This window comes from Pelophylax lessonae (genome assembly GCF_965119305.1).
Source record: "Pelophylax lessonae genome assembly, chromosome: 5".
Lineage (NCBI taxonomy): Eukaryota > Metazoa > Chordata > Amphibia > Anura > Ranidae > Pelophylax > Pelophylax lessonae.
This window is the reverse complement of record NC_138772.1, coordinates 202310894-202336508: the sequence shown is the minus strand read 5'-3', so window position 1 is coordinate 202336508 and position 25615 is coordinate 202310894. Positions and strand designations below refer to the sequence as shown.

The 25615-nt window shown below is 43.7% G+C and overlaps 1 protein-coding gene across 1 annotated transcript in view; it reads right to left on the bottom strand.

Moving 5' to 3' along the window:
* Positions 1-15646: 15646 nt before the first annotated feature.
* RALA (RAS like proto-oncogene A) overlaps positions 15647-25615 on the bottom strand; it is a 70900-nt gene continuing 60931 nt past the window's right edge. Inside the window, exons 4-5 of the mRNA XM_082259304.1 lie at positions 22752-22926; positions 15647-16164 (exon numbers count right to left, since the gene is read on the bottom strand). Of these exons, the coding sequence (XP_082115430.1) occupies positions 16042-16164; positions 22752-22926 (298 nt within the window). The 3' untranslated portion in view covers positions 15647-16041. The remainder of the gene's footprint in view (positions 16165-22751; positions 22927-25615) is intronic.

Here is a 25615-nt window from a genome sequence, read left to right as displayed (position 1 = left end):
CTGGACCTGTACAGAGGTAAAACCCTTTTGGAGAAGAGTAAAAGATATAATTCAGAAATTTATGGAAAGTAGAATAGAGAAAAAAGCAGCCTTTTTTTTTGCTGCATTTGTCAGATATCCCGGCAAAGAGATATGAAAACTCGATTGTCCCATATCTGGTAAATGCAGCTAAGGAATGTATACCGAGTAATTGGAAAAAAGTACAACCCCCCTCGATAAAGGAATGGGTAAACAGAGTAGAGGAAACAAGGAGAATGGAAGAATTGATTGCAATTTCTCAGAATAGACAGGGAAAATATAAGAAAGTATGGGACATATGGGACCAATTTATAGTTTCAGAAGAAGGGAAGCAACTTATAATAGGATAAAAACAACTGAGAAGAGCTTATTGAATGTTTTGGTCATTCGCCGTGGATAAAGGAGTAAATTAAGGGAGGAGGGAGGATGGGAGGGGTTTTTTTTTTTTTTTTGGGGGAGGAGGGAGGGAAGGGAAGGGGGGGAAAAAAAGAGAATGGGGGGGGGGAAAGAAGGAATATAAGAGGCAAAAAGTGGAAAAGGATGATTAAATTAAGTACGAAAATGGTGTAAAATTTCACTTGAAATGCAAATGTATGTATTTTTTATGAAAATTCCTGAATAAAAGTTTTATATATATAAAAAAAAAGAAAATTACCTTTAGGCTGGGTTCACACTGTGTGCAGACGCGGCTCACAGCAGGGGTCCAGTGCATCCCTGTTCTCCATTTCAGGGACGAATCAGGCCCCAATTTTTTGCCTGAATTCAAGCCTGAAACGAAGCCATAGCCACACAGGACTCTTGTGCAATGCACTCCGTGGCTGCCCCGTAGAAACCCGCATCCAATTCGCATTAGTGTGAACCCAGCCTCAACATCCAGCCTGCATCCCTGTATACTACATTTGGTTGCCTTTATTGGTCTTTTAACCACTTGCCGACCGCTCACATTGAGCGTACTGCGGCAAAGTGGCTTGATTCTGTCCAGCGACCTAGACCTACGTAGCTGGACTCCTCCCCTTGTGGGCGGAGCGAGCGCGCCGCCGGAGGCTCACTCCCGCTGTATTCAGACACAGCGGGAGTCGGGCCAGGGGAGGAGAGGCGGTGATCACAGCCGCTCTTCACCGATCGCCGGGGATCGAGTGAGGAAATCCGCCCGCTTGTGTAAACAAAACGGCAGATCTCCTATGCGACAGGCAGGGACAGATTACAGGATTCAGCATAGCTGAACCTGTGATCTGTGCCTGTGTCACACAATCCCCTCCCCCCACACACGTCAGTAAGCACCAGGCATACATTTAACCCCTTGATCACCAATAAAGTTAACCCCTTCCCTGCCAGTGTCATTATTACAGTAACAGTACATATTTATAGCACTGATTACTGTAGTAATGTCCTTGGTCCCCCCAAAAGTGTCAAAAATGTCAGTCAAGGGTCCGATCTGTCCGCCGCAATGTCGCAGACCCGCAAAAAAAAATCGCAGATCGCCGCCATTATGCGTTTAAAAAAAAACAATATAAATTACAGAAATCTTTCCCGTAGTTAGTAGCCGTGATAACCTTTGCGCAAACCAATCAAAATACGCTTTTTGCAATTTTTTTTTACCAAACATATGTAGCAGAAAACAAATTGGCCTAAAATGTTAAAAAATTTAGATTTTTACATTTTTTTGGGGAATTTCATACAAAAAAAAATGTGAAAAATATTGTTATTTTTTCAAAATTCTTGCTCTTTTTTTGTTTATAGTACCACCAAAAGAAAGCTCCATTTGTGGGGAAAAAAAGGACATAAATTTAATTTGGGTAAAGCGCATGACCGCGCAATTGTCCGTTAAAGTAACGCAGTGCCGAATTGCAAAGTATAGCCTGGTCAGGAATGGGGTAAAATCTTCCAGTCTTAAAGCAGTTAAAAATATGCTCATTGAGAATTTTTTTGTCAAAGACATGTTGCTAAATACATTTTGGTCTAAATATATGAAAAAAATTTAATATATTGGATATTTTTTAACTGTCAAAGTAGAAAAATATTGTTATTTTTTCAAAATTGTCACTCTTTTTTTATTAATATCGGAAAAAATGAAAAGCGCAGAGGTGATCAAATACCACCAAAATAAAGCTCTGTTTGTGGGGAAAAAGGGACGTAAATTTTGTTTGGGTATGGCTTTGCATGACCGCGCAATTGTCAGTTAAAGTCGCACAGTGCCAAGTTGCAAAAAGTGGCCTGGACGTAAAGCAGGAAAATCCTCCGGTGGTAAAGTGGTTAATTTTTCAGCATGAGCATTTATCAAAAGCAGGTCACTGTAAGTTTTCCTAACTTGGCCAAGGTCATTTAAATGTAAAATTACATTTGGAATGATCCCATCTCTAAAATTCCCTACCTCTGATAAACAATTCCATAAACAAGCAAAAAATCTTGAACCATTCAGTTGTGATTGCATTTGGTCCTAAAATATCCAAAATCGCCAAATAGTTTGTTGTTTTGTGGAAGACTGGCCAGAGGTACAGTAGGGAAAATAATTATTTGATCCCCTGCATGTTTTGTAAGTTTGCCCACTTACAAAGAAATTAAGGGTCTATAATTTTTATCATGGGTGTAATGTAAATGATAGAGACAGAATATCAACCACAAATCCAGAAAACAAAACAAATGCTATAAATTAAGTTGCAGTTCAGTGAGTAAAAACGGGATTTTTCACTTACCGTAAAATCCATTTCTCTGATGTTCATTGACGGACACAGCTCCTGATCTTTTAAACCATTGGGTTATACTGCCCCCTACTGGAGTAGGACACTCGGCAGAAAAAAATCTGGCTACGCCTATGGCCAGTCCCGGGGATATTATTTCCTTTCTCTGCTATAGGTATTCAGTTTTGTTACAAACAGTGTCAGAAGAATTACAACTCCACAGAGGGGTGGGTGCTGTGTCCGTCTATGAACATCAGAGAAATGGATTTTATGGTAAGTCAACAATCCCATTTTCTCTTTCGTTCATTGACGGACACAGCTCCTGATCTTCTTAACCATTGGGATGTCCCAAAGCAGTGTTAAACATGAGGGGTGGGAACAGCGAAAAATAAATTCCCAAGGCTAACTATAGTCAACCAGGTAAACAGGAGTTCAACCAAAACAACTGGAGCTCACCTGAAAAAAATAATACACCCTCAAAGAGAACCAGGTCCTCTAAACAGCAGCCGGCAAAACCTTGCGGCCAAAGGAAGCATCTGCAGATGCCAACACATCCACTTTATAGAACTTTGTAAAAGTGTGCACTGACGACCAGGTGGCCATTGGCATAACAATTCTAGTACTGGGGCGAACACTTTCGTGAAGACCCGAGGAGCAGAAGCGAGACCAAAGGGTAACTGCTAATTCTCCTCTCTCGCGGCAAAGCGGAGAAAGCGCTGGAGACGGACACATACTGGAATGTGAAGGTAAGTGTCCTTGATGTCGGTGGAGACAAGAAAAACCCCCCTGATGCAGGGAAGCCACCACCATGCGAATGGACTCTGAACTTCTGTACCCCCACAAAGCAGTTCAGTGGCTTGAGGTCCAGAATTGGACGCACCTTGCCTTCCTTCCTGGGGACTGTAAACAGGTTTGAGTAAAACCTCTGAAAACGTTCCGAAGTCAGAACCGGGACCATCACTCTTTAAAGTAAAAGGTCTTGCAACGCCCTAAAAAGAGCCTATAAGCGGATCGGGGACAGTCGCACGTTTGAAGGAAGAACCTTACCGGAGGGTAAAAACGAAACTCAATCTTGTAGCTGGACCGAATGACCTAGTGAACCCACCTGACTTGTACCAGGGGAGTCCACGGGTCCGGGAGCAAGCGAAGATGTCCCCCCACCCCAGATACGGCGTAAGGGCGCACCTTCATGGTTGCCTTGTTTAATCTGGAAACTGGAGGGTCCACCACCGGTGGAACAGTCCACTTCTTAAGAAGGGACCCCTCATAGGGGTATCATCTAGCAAAATTGCTTAGGGACCCCAAGGGGACGCTTTGGTCATCCCCACTATTTAGTGACAGTTCTGTAAAAATAGGAGGGGAAAGGGAACACCTTTGGCGCTCTGGATGGCTTGTGAATGCCAAAGTTAATCTGCGCCTCCACAGCAGTATCAGCTGCATCCTCCATCTTTAAGGTCTCACGCACAGCCACAATCAGGGTATCCACCAGCGCCTTTTCATACATGGTTGCAGAAGTGGAGGAATCCTCCTCACTATCTGAGGATTCAGGGCGCGTGGTCGCAGACCTAGCAGGGTATCCCACGTCCACGGCGGCCAAATTAGATTTAGGATCTGATGAGACAGATGAGGCAGGGGAAGGCGGGGGGCACTTTTTGCCAGCCCGTCGCCCAAAAGCCACCTCCACCCGGGACAGCAAGGACTCCAGGATTGCCATCAGTGTATGGATGGATGGTTGGGGCCCCACAGCCTCAGAGAGGGGGGGATCAGGTGAGGAGATGTGCTCTAAAGACTCCATGAATCACCAGGAGGACCCCACAAAAAGTGTAAAACACTGCAAAGGGAAAACCCCCACCTCGCTGGCAGAACCACTCGGTCGCCAGGCACAAGAGAACCCTACCAGACTCACAACCCAGCAGAAACAGGCACCTGCAGCCACTAGGATAATCTGCACTCCAAGTGCGGCGATCAGGAAGTGAAAAGCAGTCAGCACCAGGGCATGAGGAGGGGCTCCCACCGCCGAAATCACCCACACAGTCCCAGTATATGTGGGGTTAGGATGGGGGACAGACGAAAGTGGGGTGCCTGAGGGGAACCCAGGGGTCCGACTGTACCAAAGAGGTGACCATGTCCACCTCAAAACCCTCCAGGGAATGAGGGGAGACAGCTACTCACCATACCAGTGATCATATGGGCACCGCTCCAGACAGAACCCCTAGCCATCAAAATGGGGGGCTGTCGGTCAGGAGGAACACTGCAACTCAGGCCGAGACCCGGTCATATGCGACTCGGGAGGCGTTTAACTCGCAGGCCAGCCCCCGTTTAATGGGGCTATGTCGCGGCACACCTAACACAGAGCTGAGGTCTGCGCGCGCTCGCTGGCCAGACTGGGGTGACCACTGGATCTAGATTAACCAGCCCGTCGCCCATTCCGGCAGTTGATTGTAGATCTCACAGGAAAACATCAGGAGAAAAAAAAATGTTATCTATAAAGCAAAAAATTTGCAAGGACCAGAGATCCCAGCAAGGAACTAGGTCCTTACCCTTGACTAGGCAGAAAAAACTGAGTACCTATAGCAGAGAGAGGGAGTATACCCCCTGGGACATAGGCATATCCAGATTCTTTTTCTGCCTAGTGTCCTACTCCTGTAGGGGGCAGTATAACCCAATGGTTATGAAAGTCAGGAGCTGTGTTTGTCAATGAATGAAAGAGAAATTATAGATCCTTCATTTCTTTGTAAGTGGTAAAAAGCAGCTAACGTTCATTTCATGTCTAGTAAAGTGTAAGTAAATGCTTACAATGGACTCTTTTCTCCATTTTGTTCTGTTAAATATACTACTTAAAGCCTTTATTTCTGTTAAATTAATTCAAAAGAATACCTCGTTCTCTCAGAAATCCAGTCATGTACCCTGTGTACTCTGCAGTATTATAAGCCCTGCTTAGGTTAGGCTACTCTGTGAACTACAGAAAACATTCATGTAAATAGGAGAGGTGTTCTGTAGTTCCAGCATACTTACTGTGCTAGGGTGGCAATGCTGCTCCTGAATAGATACAGTACAGTAAGTGAGCATTGTTACTGACAAGACCATTACTTCCAGTGGCGTGCCTCTGTAGCTTGGGATCCGGAGATCAGTGGATGATATCTTGCGGAGTTCTCCGATGGGTCCATTTTGTTAAATCAGTGTCCCTGCTAAGCTGCCTTATTTAACATCACTTTCACCAGTATACATACTGGACCCTGGGGCTATGTAAGCTTGGATTACCATTTTATGCTACCCATTGTTGCTGACATTATTTCTCAAATTTCACAATCTGCTAGTTTTTTTTATCTTGTCTTCTCAATACATGGACATTTTGAAGTTTTAAGACTCTGACAGCATTGGCAGTTTTTTGCTGTATTAATGCAAGACATTTTTATAGTTTAAATATTTTTTTCTAATGAGTCTCAAGGTGATCTCCGAGTGCTCTTTTGGTGTTCTGTGGTAGGCTAGGTTCACATCTATGTGATTTGCAGTGCATTTTCAGTTTTGCAGAAATGCACTACAGTTCTTTTAACATATTTATCTATGGCTAACGTTCACATCGGTGCGTTTTTAAACAGGGATTTTGCTGAAAAGGGTCAGAGAATAGTTTGCCTACAGCAGGTTGCATTTTTGATTTTATAGACTTCAATGGAAATGCAGCAGAAAGGCATCAAAAACACAGTGCTTGCATTTTTTATGCGATTTGATGAGTTTTTGCTGGTTTGTTCTGTTACAACAGGCACATCCCAAAAACAAAAAAGGCAAAGCGAATGTGAAAAAAAAATGCAAAACGCACCAGAAATACGCATCAACCACAACCTGCATAGGTGTGAACTTAGCCTCATGGTGTCATACTCCACCACTCAAGGAGGGTCCATAAATAGCAGCTAGAGAATACATCTCATTGAAGACTATAATTTTAGTGTCCATATGATGACGCTCGGGAAGGCGGGCGGAACGCCTTGACTTAACTTCCATGTTAAACCACCTACGTCACTTCCTGTCTCTCCGTGGAATGCATGAGAGACTGCATTCCAGGAAGTTTGTTGTATTCACCTTACTGCAATCTTTTAATCTTTGTTTTGTAAGTATTCCTGTGACATTAAACTATATTTTAGCAGTACTTCACTATAGATCTTTTCATTTATTTGGGCTGAGCCAATTAAGGAACAACTATTCCCAATAGAAGTGAGTCGTAATTTCTGGAGGTTACCTAGATTTCATATTTAAGACTCCTTACTGCCCTTTAAGGCCACATCTGACCCAGAGAGGGTCATTTCTGATGAGTAGGGGTGCAGGAGGGGAGTGTGTGGCACCTTTCTCACCGATGAGCACTTTACATCACTAAGGAAATCAGCACAGTTTTTGAGCAGACTGGCACATTTCTCTGGACATTTTAATCACTAAGGAAATGAGCACAGTTTTCGAGCAGACTGGCACATTTTTCTGGACGTTTATATGGACTGTCCATTATATAAATTCAATTGAGTTTTTTTTGGCACTTTATATATTTATATATATATTCGTATTAGTAATATTGCATCTAGCACTTTATTCACAGCACTTCAAGCACTTTGTTTTGTATTATGAATTTGTAGTACTGTCTATCATTGTATGAATTTATTTAAATTATTTTTGGCACTTATATTTATACATTTATCCAAGCAATTACTGAATTTAGCACTTTATAGCATTCTTATAGCACGTTTAGCCTCATGCATTCAATTGTTTAAACTATTTATGTACTTTGAAGTTTGAGCAAGCGCTGTTAATATTTATATATATTCTTTTAGTATAATTTTAGTGCCTACATAACATTGGACGTACCTTAGAAGCACTTAGCGTTGGATCGGTTTGTGTAATGTTTTAGGTTTTGGAAGACTATTTTGAGGAAAAATAAATGAATACTGCTAATCCAAAATTACAAAACAGAACTTTATTTATCTTGAAATGGAGCAAATGGCAAAATATAAAACTGGGTAGTGGAATCAGCCTGTACATTGTTAACTGAAACTAGTAGCTTCATAATACCACAGAACCCAGCACAACAGCTGCAAAGCAATTTAAAATACACATTTTCTCTACACACAATTGGGAGGAGGGCATTTTGTGGACTGAACCAAAACCGATGACAATACAGCTTACCATTAGGAACATTATGGGCAGTATATTTGGGACACCCTCTTATAAGCTGCATTCTTATCAGCGTTGGAACATTTTACAAAATGGTTGGCTCCACTGTGCCCAGGTACCATGTGCACTTCAAAGCATTAGTGGTCAGAAACTTTAGTTAACATAGGAACAATCACAGTAAATAAGTTGAGGCCCACAATGACCTCCAAATTTAATGTTATGTAGTCTGGACATGGTATCTGAATGATATATGGTTAGAGAAATTGACATTTATATACAGTTGACAATCATAAGGTTCAGTGTTTCTTGGCTTATGATCACACGACAAATTCACAGCAAATTTCCATCTCTTGGAAAAGGTATATCTTCAACATTTTTTTGCTAGTTGCCAGCTGCAAAATCAGTAGCATCATCAAAAATTGTGGAAAGGAAACGTCATCAAAAGATGATTGACAGGCAAATCACTAAGACTAAAACCAAATCTGACCAGACCGTCAGAAAATAAAGGTTAAATCGGAGGTCACAAACAATATTTTGACCAGACCAGTGCCGAGAAACAGACAAAAAAACAGAGTTGGACAAATCCTAGGAGCCATATAGCCAGTATACTTTAAAAAAAAAAAAAATACAGATTTTTGACGATTTTCTTTTTAGCGTTGTCTGCTGGTCACAGCATAAGCTCCTGTCCTCCTGACATCTAAGTTCTACAATACTTTGTGCAACCCTGATATGAGCAGTATCTAAATTACGTTTTGTTGCTATTTACCTTCTGATAGTTACTTATTATTAGAATATCTTTTAATAGGGTTCAATAGCGGAAAGGATCCAGACCTTTGACATATACTGGATGCATATAAGTGCTGAACGTGCAGACTGGAAAGTAGTGTTTTAGTATTAAGAGTGAGGTTTTCTACTTAGCTGTATCCACGTTGGATTTGGTAAAAGTTTCTTACTGGTATTAAATATGTAATAAATCCAATAAAAAAAAGTAATAAAATATATTACAATCACAGTAGGAGACCTGCAGCTTTTAAGCCAAAGTTTAACCTTGTACGTCTTCTGGAAACCTCTAAGAGCAGCTAACAGTCTTTTCTGTAAAATAACCGCCGAAGACCTACAGGTTGCCAAAGGCAGAGTTCTATTGAGCCAAGACCATAAATATCTTGCTCTATTAGCACACGGTTTACTAATAATTTAGTTTTAACCTTGTACGTCTAACCTTGTACGTCTTCTGGAAACCTCTAAGAGCAGCTAACAGTCTTTTCTGTCAAATAACAGCCAAAGACCTACAGGTTGCCAAAGGCAGAGTTCTATTGAGTCAAGACCATAAATATCTTGCTCTATTAGCACACGGTTTACTAATAATTGGCTTGCTGACTAAGCTACTCTTATACAGCAATTAGGTACTATGTTATCATCGACAAGGATACCAAAAATGATTCAAAAATAAGGTTGTTGGTACTACAAGTAAATTAATTTTTGTATTTGCAGATGACAAGATCTTGTGAAAAAGACACACAAATGGTCTAGCCCTGTTGAGGCAAGCTCCATGTAAAACAATGTAAGATAAGAAAGGGGTGAAAAGCTGGCCATACCACTATGCAAACTTTAGCCGGTTCCTAATGAACCTCAATAATACACTCCATGGGTGGCCCCGATACCACCCTCCTGCCCAACATCCTTCAATCGAAAAACTGAAGGAGCTAGAGAGAAAAGTTTTGGACAAACAGCCACTGCATTCAAATCACACTCAGCCACTGTTCAGATATTCTAACAGCCGGCGTCTGTCCGAATACAATAGACGCAGCAGCTTTGTCCATCGCATCCATGCTGTATAACGCAGATGGAGAAATCTGTTCGATATTTTTTCATTCCCTCGAAGAGGGTATGGCCAGCTTAAGACTACTTCTAATTAGTTAAATAAAAATAACTTGTAAACAGTGAAGCCAGATAAAAAAAAGTACAAGCAGACAGACAGAACCTAATTTGTTAGACCAATAGAGAGTTTAATCACCGTTATGGGCTTTAGTCAACCTCTTTATGCCCAAAGGTGTAGCTATCAGCCCTTCAGGACCAGCACAATCTATGTTAGGAAAGTGCTTTGGTAAGGTAAATCAAGAAAAAGTTCTACTTTGTTATTTCCCTCAGTAGAAGCAGCAGCTAAGAGAACATCAAGAAAAAGTCAGCATTTATATAGCACTGAGCCTTTCAGGAACGTTTTGTCTAATCGCAATTCTCAAGACCAGTAACAACTAAAGCCCTTCATACACGGGCCGAATATCGCCAGGTTCAATAGAAACCAGCTGGCATTTGGCCAGTGTGTATAGGCAGCATGTTCGGCTTCTGTCGATGGGGCATGCCCGAAAAACATCTGCTAATCGGCAGTTAATCAGCACTCCCACCCAATGGAATTCCACTACCAAATTGCTAGATAGAAACTTGATAAGACATCTATTCTGCTAGCTTGGAGTGTGTATTTCGGGAGAACAGGCAAGAATTATACTGATCACCAGAGGAACACATGAAAAAACCTCTCAGCAGTTAGGTCTTGTTCACCCGTTGGGTTGCACTGACCTATGCAGAAACACTGCAATTTGCCTAATGTCCTGTGCGTTTAGTTCACAGCAACTGCAGCATGCTGCAGTGGAGGAGTCCTCTGTCTGCAAGGCTTTCTGTGTGGAAGCAGTGGTCTCTCTACAGAGGTTTGATGCCCACACTGTATTGGTGGGCACATAAAAAAAAAAAACAAGATGTTCTATATTTGCGTAGCATATTTCGACATGGCGTAGTGCACTGCAGCACATAGAATCAGCCTAGAAGTTTTTTGCGCTGTGCAACGCATATGGACATCCTGTAATGCATCACAGGGAGCTGCAGCATATAGAATCGATATAGAAGTTAAAAAAAAAGAGGGCACTGTAATGCAATATAGCAAAGCATTGCAGCACACGTTCATATCGCACATGCATTATGTGCCATGTTGCGCGAACCATCTATTAGGCAAGAAGTTCCTAAAGCCCCGTACACATGCACCGATTGTTGGCCGTAAATTTTCGGCCAACGTCCGATCGGCCGATTGTCGGCTTGTTAGTATGATGCTTTCGACAACCGACTGCGACTTTTCGGCCGAACAAAATCTGGTGTGCATGCTATAAAATTTTTGTTGGCCGTCACCAGAACGGCCGATTGTTCGTCAGTCAGTACAAATTTCGGCCGACAAAAGTCAGATGAGCAAGACTGGGCATGCTCAGAGAAGAAAAAACACACGAAAAGTAGACCAGAATATGACATCACTTCTGCAGTTGGTTGTTGTTGGCCGACAAAATTCATGTGCAGTCTAGAGCACATTTCAACCAACACAACAACACTGGACAAAAGACGGCCGATCGGTCGGCCAGCAATCGGTGCGTGTGTACGAGGCTTAACAGTGTAATTGTGTGCAGAAACTCAACATGTCAACATGTTTCCATTACTTTAAAGTGCAAGTTCACCTTTTAAAAGAGAATGAAAGGGTAGATCAACCGCCCCCCCCCCCACCCCGGTCTGCCCAGCACTTACCTCCGTGGGTGATTAGCTGTCATTGCCTACGCAGCCAGTCCAGAGATTTGAAAGCCCCACTCTTCTTCCCTGTCTTTCTATAGGACTTTCCGGACTGATTAAAGAGTATGTGATTTGTTAATCTGCTCACGTGCCAGCACTTGACCAATCAGAATTGGCCTGATCTGTCTAAGAAGGCCTAAGGAAAGACGGGGAATAAGAAGGGGGCTTCTGACCATTTAGAATTGGTCTGATCTGTCCCAGAAGGCCTAAGGAAAGACAGGAAATAAGAAGGGGGCTTCCAAGTCCCCAGACCACTGCACCAGGTGCATGAGCAGTGCTAGCTAATTACCCACAGAGGTAAGTACAGCGTGGAGGGAGAAGAGGTTAAGAGAGCATAAGGTGTTTATCCTTTTATTTTTTTGTGAAAAGCGGAGCTTACACTTTTAAAATAGTCAGACAAATTAAAAAAAAGTGATTGGTTACTAAGTCACTGAACATTGGCCCTTGGTTTATCAAAGCAGGTTCATGTATTATTCTCAAAAACATGAACTTTTGTTCCCCAATAAAAAAGTGTCCTGAAGAGTTGCCTGCTTTTTTGCAATGATGACAGCAAAAACTTTATTTGCTTTTACAACCTTTCAAACACACATTTCATGCATCCTTCATATGTTTCTGGGATACATAACTACTTTGCAAGTCACATGATTCTTGTGAACAGGCCTATATTACGTTGTATCAATGGCTCACTCACCCAATTTTGACTTGTATTCTAAGTGCTATTTCATGTATATGCTTTCAAATTTTACAAAGGGTATTTTACGTGTCGGGTAAACAAGCATAAATACACAAAGGTCCTTCTATCATTTCAGAATATAAAACGGACGCAATTCCAATTTTCCATTCATCTGAATCACATTTATAGATGAAAACTAGTGAAATGTTTACCAAACTACAAAAATATGTTCTAGAAAATGTACTCAAGACCTATATAATGGCACATCATCTTATGACATTTGGGTCATGTAGCAACACACACAAGATAAACTCAAGAAAGAGAATACTTGTCTTCCACAATCGCAGACACCTGCATTCACTATAGTGGTTAAAGTTTTGTGGGCTGAACTGACATACTTTCATTTTACAGCTTCAGGCATGACCAAAGAGTAGAATTACTGGTCTGAGCACAAATGACAAGGAGTTTTCAGTTTCAGCTAAATACATTCCAAGTGCCTCAATACAAATGATGTGCAAAGTCTTACAGTGGAGTGTCTTTAGGAAGCTGATGCAGCTCAAGTAGAAAAGTCTGTCCCCTGCCAGCAATGCTGCAGAATCAGACCTTTGCTCTATGTGTGGAAACAGTATTCCTCTACATAGGTCTTACACCCCCCTGCTGGGTCAGAACTAATACTTGTTACTTAGCAGGGAGCATGATCTTTGCTGATTGCAAGGCTAAGGCTCCTTTCACACGGGCGCACCGCCCGATGGAGTCCGTTCTGCTCGGCGGATCGATCCCCGCTGAGCAGGCGGATGACAGCTCCGTCTCCGCTCTGTGTGCAGAGACGGAGCGGTCAGATCCCCGCTGTCCTCCGTGGGGGGGTCAGATGAGAATGGACCGCCTGTCCATTCTCATCCGATACTCCAGACGGATGGAAAATAGGGTTTCCATCCGTCCGAATTTCACGACCAGGATCGGAACGGATAGCAGCGGGTGTCAGCGGAGACATCTCCGCTGACACCCGCTGCCTCATAGGGATGCCTGGAGCATCTGATCAGGTCCGCCTGAAAAACTGACCAGTGGATCGGATCGCCCGTGTGAAAGGGGCCTAAAGGTCACACTCAGCGGCATGTCAGACCTCTGCAGAGTGAGCTCCCTGCCTCTCTGCAGGATATAGACTTTTCTACTGTGGCTGCTTTGTGAAAAAAAATCAACTGTAAGCCTTTGAACACCTTTTGTTCTGATGCACCTGGAAAGCATTTGGAGGATTTAGAGCCTAACTTCATGTTTATTTTCACTTTAAATAGTTCATTTGGACCAGGCTAGACCAAAACATATGATTTCCTTTACTAATAAATGTGCCCACTATCAGCACTGTATACATTACACATACAGTATACAGCACCGTTTCACCAGTGGTGCGGGGACTTCCAGCCAGAACAAAATCGAGTCAGTCTGAGCCCCGCTCAGCCATTCACAAGAAGCCCCGTATTTTGTCAATAAATAAAAGGCCTCCTCTGATTGGCTGAAGTGGCAAGGCAGGCAGATGACATCACAATGTTGTTCTGGCAGCCGATGGGAGGTCCCTGTACCGCTGCAAGGACACAGTGCTGTATACTATATGTAGCTGATGCTACATACAGTGTATACAGCTATCATTGGCTGCAATTCACAAAGGAATTAGTTTGTTTGTGGCAGCTTGGCCCAAACAAACTATTTAAAAAGGAAAGTAAACCTGGAGTTTGGCTTCAAACTCAAAGTTCAATTGGACTCTAAGGCCCCTTTCACACTTGTACGACCTGAAAGTCGCACGACTTGAAACAATGCCTGTGTAATCTTGAGGTCTATGGACCTCAAGTTGTATCAAAGTCGGACTACTTAGAAGTCACTGCAACTTGAAGTCGCGCAGATATGAATGGTACTCATTGGAAATCATGGGGTACGACTTGCAATGCGACTTTGCAGTCCCAAGTCACAGGTCAAGTCCCACAAGTGTGAAAGAAGCCTTAAAAAAAAAACTGTCATGACAGAAATATCGCAGTTGAAGCCAACTTTCCTTTTTGAAAATGCTAGTTCCCTGGTTGTCACAGGTGGCCCTCTTGCTTCAATACTTCAAGCCCCTGATGTAAAAACAAGCATGCAGATAACATTTTATATGATCTGCATACTTTTACTGGAGCAGCAACTCAGTACTGAAAGCAATGGCTCATATTAAACTGACAACTATCATTTTCATAAAGTCAGCAGTATCAGCCCCATTCTTCTACGATGACAGGTGTACTTTTAAAGTGTTCCCTCCCAATTATAAATGAATAGATTAAGGGTCCTTTCACACGAGCAATCCGATCAGATCCGCCTGTCAGTTTTTTAGGCGGATCTGACCGGATCCCTATGGGGCAGCGGATGTCAGCGGAGACATGTCCGCTGACACCCGCATCCGATCCTGTCCGTGAAATCCAGACGGATGGAAACCCTATTTTCCATCCGTTCAGGGGATTGGATCGGTTGAGAGCGGACAAGCAGTCCGCTCTCATCCGATTCCCCCATAGAGATGCATGGGGCTCTGACACCTCCCTCTCTGCACACAGAGCATAGAGGGAGCTGTCACCTGCCTGTTCAGCGGGGATCAGTGTATCGATCCCCTGCTGAGCAGCACGGAGTCCGCATACGGAGGCAGACCGTGTGAAAGAAGCCTAAAACAACTTCTGAACCCTAACCAGCAACATGAAATGAAAAGGTCCTTCCTTCTCTATTCTGCGATTAGGGAATTACAGGTTCAGAGATTACTTGCAGATGAAATCTGCCCTGTAAGCCAAACATTAAGTGGCAATAAATAATTTAATTCTATCATCAACTTTATATTTTAGGGAATAGACTGTTACTGTAGTTTACAGGGACTGTAGCGTGGAGCTTCCCTCTATTAGTACATGGGGGCTAGAGGTGGCTATCCAATCCAATCCCTATGAACCTACAACTGGATGTTATTTAGGCAGATATTTCGAGACACCTTTGTATGATTAAAGCTCTGTGTAAAAAAAAAAATAAAAATAAGCACGCAAAATATATAAGTTGTTTACTTTGTTTTAGCCACCAAATTCACACTGAACCTACAATAAAGCTAGACTACAGATAGACAGCAAGGTATGCAGTTGAAATACATATCTGGTAGTGGTTTCAGCTCCCTAAGGTTTTATGATTTTGTCCAGCCAGTCTTAAGATTTACACTGAAGCGCCAGATAGCACAGCCAGACTGTGACCTGACTCTTTCCTACTATGGTTAAGCAATAGAGCTTGGTCACCTTTGTGCCCAGCCTTTAATTAGACAGCATAAGAGAAGCAACAAACTGATAAGGTAATCACTCCGCTCTGTCCTTCTGTCCAGCATGTCACTTTTCAGCATAACCCTATTGCGTTTGCGCACGGAGCGTCTTTTTCCAAGTCTGTGTACTGCTGTGCAGGATAATGATACCAAATTAAACTGATACTAACCTAGAAGAAACTTTTTTATGGACACCCTTGCAATATATATTGTGTTTTTCTATTTGCCCAGAGTTCAGCTTTAATGTCAATCAGTGTTGCTCTATTTAAAAGTAGGAATAGAAAGATGGAGAGGCATAACCGCCCCCAGAAATTAAGTATTCACAGACTACCGCATCCGCTCTCAAAACATATACATTCAGGAACATTATACAGGTAAATCAAAGCACGTCTTCCAGATGGGTTTGGTTTCCAGGTGACGTAATTAGTGATTTTCCTTTTGTAGTGGTCTGTCCAGAGCAGTGCCCCAATCATGCTTTTTAGTGTAATGTAATGTCTCCAAAATGAAAATGACGGCTGGACGCCACAGTCGTCTGAGGGCATGCTAATGAGTAATGGTTCTTAATAAAAAAAAAAAAAAAAGAGCAAAAAAAGGGGGGTGAGGATGTTAGGTTTTCATTATAAAATGCAGCATCTCTCTCTTATCCTCTTGGCTAAGCTTTTTCTCTTCTTCTTTCCATTCTTTTCTTTGCTGTCCTCCATCTTTCGGGCACGGATTTCTCGCATCAAATCAAAGAATACCTTTTTAAAAAATAAAAAGCATATTTATTTTACAGTGAAAATAACACTTTACATTCCCCCCTCCCCCCCCCCCCCCCCCGTAGTTATAAAATGCAGATTTTTACATGTATGCAAAAAATAAAAACTTTGATCCAAAGCCGAACTGGGTAAAAGAGAAGTTCGGGTTTAAAAAAAAAAACCAAACATACAAACTCACCTAGGTGGATGTAGCATTGATCCAATGCTGCATTTGTTCCTCCCTGCCTCTGCACTGGAAAAAAATCAAACAAACTGATCGTTCTCGCCTACGCTCTGAACAGAGAGCGGTGACTGTTCGTTACCTGCTCTATGCTCTGCCCCTTGCTGACAGGATGAGCCAGCTGCCAGGCCAGGCTTACGGGTGGATCGCAACTGTAAAGTCAGGAACGATCCAGCGCATGGACCAACTGAACGACATCAGCCGACTTTAGGCAGCTGACGGCTGCAAACAGGTCACAGGCTGTGCAGAACAAATTGCACTCCTGTGATCCATTGGAAAATTAGGGCCAAAAAAGCCTTGGTTATACTTCTCCTTTAAACTTTGTGTCCATTCAAAACCATCCATCCAAAACCCATATCTTGGTTCTCTAAATAGACCTCATGCACACTGGTAGGAGAAAAGCAGCCTCAAAAATATAGAAACATGTCTAAGCCATGTTTTTGCAAACATGTTTAGGTGCATTTAGGCGCCTTAATCGATTGAGTGTACACTAATTTTATTAGCCAGAATAATAGTTTATCCTGGCCATTGAAATTAAGCGCTAGGTGCATTTTGGTGTCTGTGCTCTTTTCTTGAATGCACAAGTGAAATAAAAAAAAAAAAAGTCAAAAGCTTTTAAAACCGTGTGCATATGGCCTTACCATGGAGCATTACTGAGCTAGTATCAGACCTAAAACCATGAAAAAACTGGATTTTCGACTTACCGTAAAATCCTTTTGTCTTAGGTTCATTGATGGACGCAGTTCCTGATGCATATCAGTAGGGTTATACTGCACCCTACAGGAGAAGAACACTAGAAAAAAAAAGTTCTGGCTAAGCCTATGGGCAGTCCCAGAGGGTACACCCTCTCTCTGTTGTCCGTTTTGTATCAAAGCAGTGTCAGAGAAGTAATACCAACTCAACTCAAAATTAGAGGGGCGGGTACTGCGTCCGTCGATGACCCTAAGAGAAAAGGATTTTACGGTAAGTAAAAAATCCAGTTTTCTCTATCGTTCATTGATGGACGCAGTTACTGATGCATATCAGTAGGGATGTCTCAAAGCAGTGCCATAAAATGAGGGATGGGAACAGCAGAAAAAACAAGTCCCCAAGGCTAAACCTAGCCAACAGCCAACCAGGCAACATAGGACGCATCAAAACAGCAAGATGAGGCCCACCTGAAAAACAGAAAACACCCTCAAGGAAGGCCAAAAAGCCCCCTAAACAGCAGCCTGCAAAACTTTGCAGCCAAAAGAAACATTAGCAGATGCCAGCACATCCACCTTATAAAATTTGGTAAAGGTGTGACCAGACGACCAGGTAGCCGCCTTGCAAACCTGAACCACAAATGGCTGATGGTGAAAAGCCCAGAAAGCACTAAGCGCCCGAGTAGAATGCGCCTTAACAGGGAAAGGTGGAACCTGACCCTTAACTGAATAAGCCTGCACAACTGTCTGTCTGATCCATCTGGAAATAGTCGCAGCAGACGCAGGCAGCCCTTCCTTTGGACCATCCGTGAGTGCAGAGAGCGAATTTGACTTTTGAAAAGACTCAGTAGTCGCCAAATACACCCTGACTGCCCAAACCACATCCAAAGTAAGCAGTGCGAATTCCTTAAGATGTTTTGGCTTAGGATACAAAGAAGGTAACACGATGTCCTCATTTAAGTGAAAACTGGAAACCACCTTCGGAAGGAAGGACGGATCCGGACGAAGTACCACTTTATCCCTGTGAACCACCAGATAGGGAGAACGACAGGACAACGCCACCAGTTCCGACACCCTGCGCGCAGAAGTAATAGCCACCAAGAAGGCCACCTTCGGGGATAAGGTGAGCAGAGGAATCTCCCGATACTTTCAAAAGGAGGTTTCTGAAGAACCAACAGCACCAAATTAAAAGGTCCCAAGGTGGCAATGGAGGTCGCACCAGAGGTACCAAGTGTCGCACCCCCTGGGTGAAGATACGCACCAGGGAATAGGTGGCCAACAGCCTTTGGAAAAAAATTGCCAAGGCCGAAACTTGACCCTTGATAGTACTCAAGGCCAACTTTTCATCAACTTCCCGTTGAAGGAAAGCCAAGATCCGAGCCACCGAGTAAAGAGCGAGGGGGATCCCCAGAGACTCACACCACGCAATAGACGACTTCCACGTACGATGATAAATCTTCCTAGAAGTCACTTTCCTCACTTTATTTAGGCAGAGTGAGAATCACTGAAGCAGACAATGCCCTGTCCTTCAGCACCTGGCTTTCAACAGCCAAGCCATCAAAGCCAGCGACCGTAAAGCAGGATGGAAGATTGGCCCTTGAGACAGTAATCCTTCCTGAGAGGAAGTCTCCAAGGAGCGTCTGCGACTAGCTTGACCAGGTCGGCGTACCAAGCTCGGCGAGGCCAGTCCGGAACCACAAGAATGACTGAAATACCTTTCGCCTCGATCCTGAAAAGAAGTCTTGTCAGAAACTTGAGAGAAACTCAAACTCAAACTCAACAGAAACTTGAGGGGCCACCAGCACGTCTGCCAGAGGATTCGGGGAGTGGGCCACAAACCTCTGTACTTTTCTGTTGACCCGACAAATCTACATCTGGAGTGCCCCAATGAAGGCACAACTGCTGGAACACCTATGGATGGAGGGACCATTCCCCCGCATCCAAGACCTGTCGACTGAGGTAATCCGCCTGCCAATTTTCAACTCCTAGAATGTGAACAGCGGAGAGAGGTGGAACAAAAGCATTCTGCCCAACAAAGGATGCCTGCCACTTCCAAGGCCGCAAGGACACTTTTGGCGCCCCTTGGTGAATGACATAAGCCACGGTCGTGGCATTGTCTGATTGAATGCGCACTAGGCAACCCTGCAGGCACCCAGTCCAGTGGACTAGGCAAAACCGGATCGCTCTCAGCCCCAGAACATTGATCGGTAAGCTGCACTCCTCCAGGGACCAGACTCACTGAGCAGATAACCTGCCGAGAACTCCCCCCCCCCCCCCCCACCCGGACAGACTTGCATCCGTGGTAACAGTTGTCCAATATATATAGGGAGGAAGGATTTTCCTTGCTTGAGCATCGGGACTCCCTGGTCACCCGGCTCAGCTGGATCTGAATGTCCAGGGAATTTGTGCCATTTGAGAAGGATTTCCATCTGCAGGATCCTCGTGAACGAAGGGGACCGCCTGGAAAGATGACACCATCAGTCCCAAAGCTCTCATACAGGTCCGAAGGGACGACCATTTGCTGGACAGCAACAGCTGAACCACAGTCTGGAGTTTTCTTTCCAAAGTCAGGCCCAGGTAGTCCAGTCTCATGGAAGGGACCAAGGACGACTTCTGAAGGTTCAGAATCCACCCGAATTCCTCCAGAGTTCTCATGGGGATTTCCAAATTTGTTTCCAGCACCGTAGGAGACTCTGCACGGAGAAGCAGTTCATCCAGGTAACCCAGGACCGATATCTCCCGCTGCCACAACAGCGCCAGGATCGGAGCCAACACCTTTTTGAAGACCCGAGGAGCAGAGACGAGACCAAAGGGCAACGCCACAAACTGATGGTGATCTTCTCCCACAGCAAAACTGAGAAACCGTTGGTGTCCTGTACAGATTGGGATGTGAAGGTAGGCATCTTTGATGTGTATGGAGGCCAGGAAATCCCTCTGATGTAGGGAGGCCACCACCGTGCGATCTGATTCCATCTTGAATTTTTGAACTGATTCCATCTTGAATTTTTGAACTTGTAAGAAGCAAGTTAGTGCTTTCAGGTCCAGGATTGGATGCATCTTGCCTTCCTTCCTGACGAACCGTAAACAGGTTTGAATAAAAGCCCTGAAAACGTTCCGCACATGGAACCAGAACTATTACCCCCTGTTGAACCAGGTCCTGAACTGCCCCAGAAAGCGCTAGCAAGCGATCCGGGGACAGTTGCACATTGGAAGGGAAAAACCTTACCAGCGGGACGGATCAAAACCCGATCTTGTAACCGGACCGTATGACCTCTTGAACCCATTTGTCTGGTATTCTGGATAGCCACAGGTCCGGGAATCGGCAAAGACATCCCCCCCACCCCAGATACGGGTGAGGGCGCACCTTCAGGCTGAGGAGGTCTTGTCCGCAGGTCTGGAGAAAACAGATTTTCGTTTGCCAGACCAGGATCACTTGGAATTGCCCGAGGGAGTCATGAGAGGCTTTGCCTTAGTAAATGGAAGAGCACAAAAAGCCGCACAACTGGTTGAAGATGCAAAAAGTTAAAATCCAAATTTATTTTGCAGGCAAAAAGATAAAATCATCCAAGATGAAACCAAAACAGTCGGAGACATGGGGGGGAAAAGGGGAGCACGGCGGTTGACGCGTTCCACGGAGTCTTCCGCTTAGTCGGTTACGACTAAGCGGAAGACTCCGTGGAACGCTCCCCTTTTCCCCCCCATGTCTCCGACTGTTTTGGTTTCATCTTGGATGATTTTATCTTTTTGCCTGCAAAATAAATTTGGATTTTAACTTTTTGCATCTTCAACCAGTTGTGCGGCTTTTTGTGCTCTTCCATTTGCTGCTATCAGGACTGCGGATCCGTGCCTGCACCTGGGTTGGATGTGTTTGGAACTATCCCCTCACTTGAGCGGTTCTTTTCCCTCTTGACCGTTTGAGGCTTTGCCTTAGTGACTGACCCTGAGGGACGAAAAAACTTTGTGTGTGCTGAAAAGGAGGGACCCCGGCTGCGACAAGGGTCCTTTCTCTTATTAGCCTGTGGAAGAAAGGTATTCTACCCCCCTGTGAGACCCTTAATGATATCATCCAGGGTAGCTCCAAACAGGCGATCTCCTTGAAAAGGCAGATCAGTCAAGGCCTTCTTTGAAGTCTGATCTGCAGACCAGCACTTCAGCCAAAGTATACGCTGGAAGACCACTGCCAAAACCGACAGTCGGCCCAATATGGGAGCAGTGTCCAGCGTGGCATCGCAAACAAATTGCAGCCCCTGCACCAGCTGGTCCAACAGCTCCTCAAAGGCAGAGGGAACCAGTTTCCCCTCCAGGTCACGGTGTAGTAACTTAGTCCATTCAGTCAACGTTTGCGTGATAAGGGCAACCGTAAACACCAGTCTCGGTGCAGACCCCGCCAGTGAGTACATATTGCGGGCCTCCGCCTTCCTATCCTCCAGATCCTTAAAGGACGGGGAATCCTCCACTGGGATAACGGTAGCCTTAATCAGTCTTGAGACCGAAGGGTGCACCGTAGGTGGCACAGTCCACTTCTTCATCAGGGACTCCACAAAAGGGTAGCATCTAGCATCTGCTGAGGTACCCCAGGGGAAAGCTTTGAATGGTCCCATTCTTTTTTGAGCATGTTGACAAAATACGCAGGAAAGAGAGAAACCTTTTACGCTCTGGATGGCTTGTGAGTGCAAAATGTGCGTCCACTGGTGCCTTATCTTGTGCGGGTTTCTCCTGACAGAACCCCTCTCCGCCGTAGTGGGGGGGTTGTCGGCCAAATAGGAATGCTGCGACTCGAGCCTAGACCTGGTCGTGTGCAACCTGGCGAGACGTTTAACTCGCGGGGCCAGTCCCCATCCAGTGGGACTATGTCGTGGCCGACCCAGCGCAGAGCTAAGGTCTGCACACGCTCGTTGGCCGGCTGGGGTGACCACTGGATCTATACATCCAGCCAGTCGCCCAGATCCGGCATAATTACTTGTAGATCTCACAGGAAAAAATCTGGAGAACAGCTAACTAAAAAAAAATTAACTAGAAAAAAACTTTGTCAGGACCAGAGATCCCAGCAAGGAACTAGGTCCTTACTCCTGACTAGATTAAAATTGACATCCTATGCAGGAAGAGAGAGGGTGTAACCACTGGGACTGCCCATAGGTGTAGTCAGAACTTTTTTCTGCCTAGTGTCCTACTCCTGTAGGGGGCAGTATAAACCTACTGATATGCATCAGGAACTGCGTCCGTCAATGAACGATAGAGGAAAAAAAGTTTATTAACCTCAGCAAAAACGGTTACAATGAACCTCCTGCATGCTGACAGCGTTGACAGTGCACCTGTTAGTGTGGAAAAATCGTTTATTTGGGCCAGCTTGGCCCAAACAAACTAGTTAAAGGGACTGTAAACCTGGAGTTCAGCTTTTAGTTCTGCTAATGAGGGATACCCATCAACTGTTGTTGGTTGCAACTCCTTGATTATATTTTTGAGATATGTTCTAAATAAGGGAAAGGAAACCCAAAAAATGGAAAATATGCAGAAATGTGATGTCAGGACTTCTGATCAGCACATTCTGGAGTCACAACAAGTTCATTATACTGATGTCTGGTACAGAAAATACCCATGTGCATATATATATATATATATATATATATATATATATATATATATATATATATATGATTATTTACCTTATCAACATTGGCTCGTGTCTTTGCTGAAGTTTCTACGTAGTTAACATTCCACTGATCAGCTCTGCTCTTTGCTTCTTCCACAGAGACCTGTCTTTTATCCTCCAGATCTGATTTGTTACCGACCAGAAGAAACGGGACATTCTCATCTTCTTTTACTCGCAGTATCTGTTCCCTGTACATTAAAAAAAGAAATGTGTGAAATGCAGGAAATCTCACAACAGTACTCACCTAGCTAAAAGTTTACAAATGTGGTTTATACAACATTTCTACACACCCAACCTATGGGCCAGTTTAGTGAGAAGTCCATTATTCTAGCAGTATATTTTTTGAGGGATAAGGGAAGGACCCCCACAGGAACATGTGGAAAATAAGTTTGGATGCAAAAAGGTTCAAATATACAGCCACTAACGTCTGAACTACCATTTTGTTTAATTGTTTTGGTCAATGAGTTAATAGGTAGTGAGGCAAGGATACAGATGACAGCCTAACATAAATATTATACTTTCTGTAATATCTCGTGTCTCTCACTGCAGGCCCATAATTGTCTAGTATGGATAAAAGTGCAAAGGGCTTAAACCCTTTATACTGGCTCATACTGCTGTACCGCAATCTTAAAGTGCAACTAAAGGCAAAACATTTTTTATCATTCTAAAAAAAAAAAAAAAAAAAAAAAAAAAAAAGTAAAAGTACCCTCCATTTTTTTTTCCATCTGTTGCTCATTAAAGGAGATTTCCCTTCACTTCCTGTCCCATAGGCAAAACCGGAAGTGAGAGGAAATCCTTCCAAAGTTTGGGTGTCACCACACCTACTATTCCTTCCCATTGGAAGATTTTCTCCTCTATTAGGTAGCCCATACATCATTAATCTTTCTTTTTAATTCAACCAGCGGATTGAACGAAAAAAAAAAAAAGAATGATCCAATTCCCCCATCCACACATTCAATGTGGATCGAGGAATTCTCCTGTTGTGTCAATGTATTCTGACAACGGGGAGGCTTTCCTGCTGTCAGAATACATAAATCAGTGCCACTGGCAACAAACGCAATAATCTGGTTGTACAGAAGTAGATCAGTAGATTGACTTCTGCACAACCAGCCTGCCGGTACATGGATCAAATTTAGCCTGGTTCCTGCTGAACTAGCCAGATTTCAATCCATGTATGCCCAGCTTTTCTGTTTCAAGTTTGGGATTTTCTTCTACTTTAACGTTCAATGATAACATTAAAAAGGACAAATAGGTTATTTAGGGGAGGGTAAATCTCCGTAATTAGGACACAGACAGCAACAAGAGCTGACAGGTGTCAGCTATTCTAAACTAAAGGGAAAAAAAGTTTTGCCTTTAGGTACACTTTAAGTGTGTGTGTGTTTACTATGATTGTACCACTAGAGGGCGTTCTACAACAACATATGAAATTTAAACTGAAAAGCATGTTTAGTCACAGGCAACAAAACCTCTGTTTTATGTGAAAGAAAAAGGAAGTAAAAGTATATCTATATACACACACACACACACACACACATCATAAAATTAGAATATCATCAAAAAGTTAATTTAATTCAGTAATTAAATTCAAAAAGTGAAACTTATTTATTTGATATAGATGCGTTACAAACTTAGCCAACCAGGCAACATGGAGCTCAACAAGGAACAACTGGAGCTCACCCAGAAAAAATGTAACCCTCAAAGAGAAACGAAACAGATTTCTCTTTTAAACTGCAGTCTGCAAAAGAAGCATGTGTTGGCATCCGCGGATGCCAAAAGAAGCATCCGTGGATGCCAACACATCTACCTTGTAGGACTTTGTGAACGTATGCAGACACGACCAAGTTGCCACCTTGCAAACTTGTAGCACCGACGCCAGATGTCGAAAAGCCCAAGAGGCCCTGTTAAAGCTAAGACCTGAAGTCGCAGCAGGGAGCTAGGTCCTATTCCTAACACTAGGCAGAACAAAACTGTTTGATGATAGCAGAGTCTGAGGGGTTATGCCAGCAGGGACAGCCCTTATAGGCATGGTTTAAGTTTTTTTCCTGCCTAGTGCCTACTCCTAGGAGGTGGAGCATAAATAACTATGAGTCATGAAGATAAGGAGCTGCGTCTGTCGATGAACGGTAGAGAAATGAAATCAGCATTTCCATAAAGCTGGTCCGCAGAGGGAAGCATGAAGTGCTCTAGAATTTCCTGGTAGAGGGATACGCTGGCTTTGGAGTTGATAAAACACAGTGGACCAACACCAGCAGAAGACATGGCTCCCCAAACCATCACTCACTGTGGAAACATCACACTGGACCTCATGCAGCTTGGATTCTGTGCATCTCTCCACTCTTCCTCCAGATTCTGGGACCTTGATTTCCAAATAAAATGCAAAATTTTCCACTGTTCCTGATAATTTGGGGAGCCATGTCATCTGCTGGTGTTGGTCCACTGTGTTTTATCAAGTCCAAAGTCAGTGCAATCCTCTACCAGGAAGCTCTAGAGTACTTCATGCTTCCCTCTGCTGACCAGCTTTATGGAAATACTGTTTTCATTTTTCCAGCAGGACTTGGCACCTGCCCATACTGCCAAAAGTACCAATACCTGGTTCAATGATCATGGTATCACTGTACTTGATTGGCCAGCAAACTCGCCTGGCCTAAACCCCATAGAGAATCTGTGGGGTATTGTCAAGAAAAAGATGAGACACACCAGACCTAACAATGCAGATGAGCTGAAGGCTGCTATCAAAGCAACCTAGGCTTCCATAACATCTCAGCAGTGCCACAGGCTGATCGCCTCCATGCCACCCTGCATTGATGCAGTAATTCATGCAAAAAGAGCTCCGACCAAGTATTGAGTGCATACTATACTGTACATGGACATACTTTT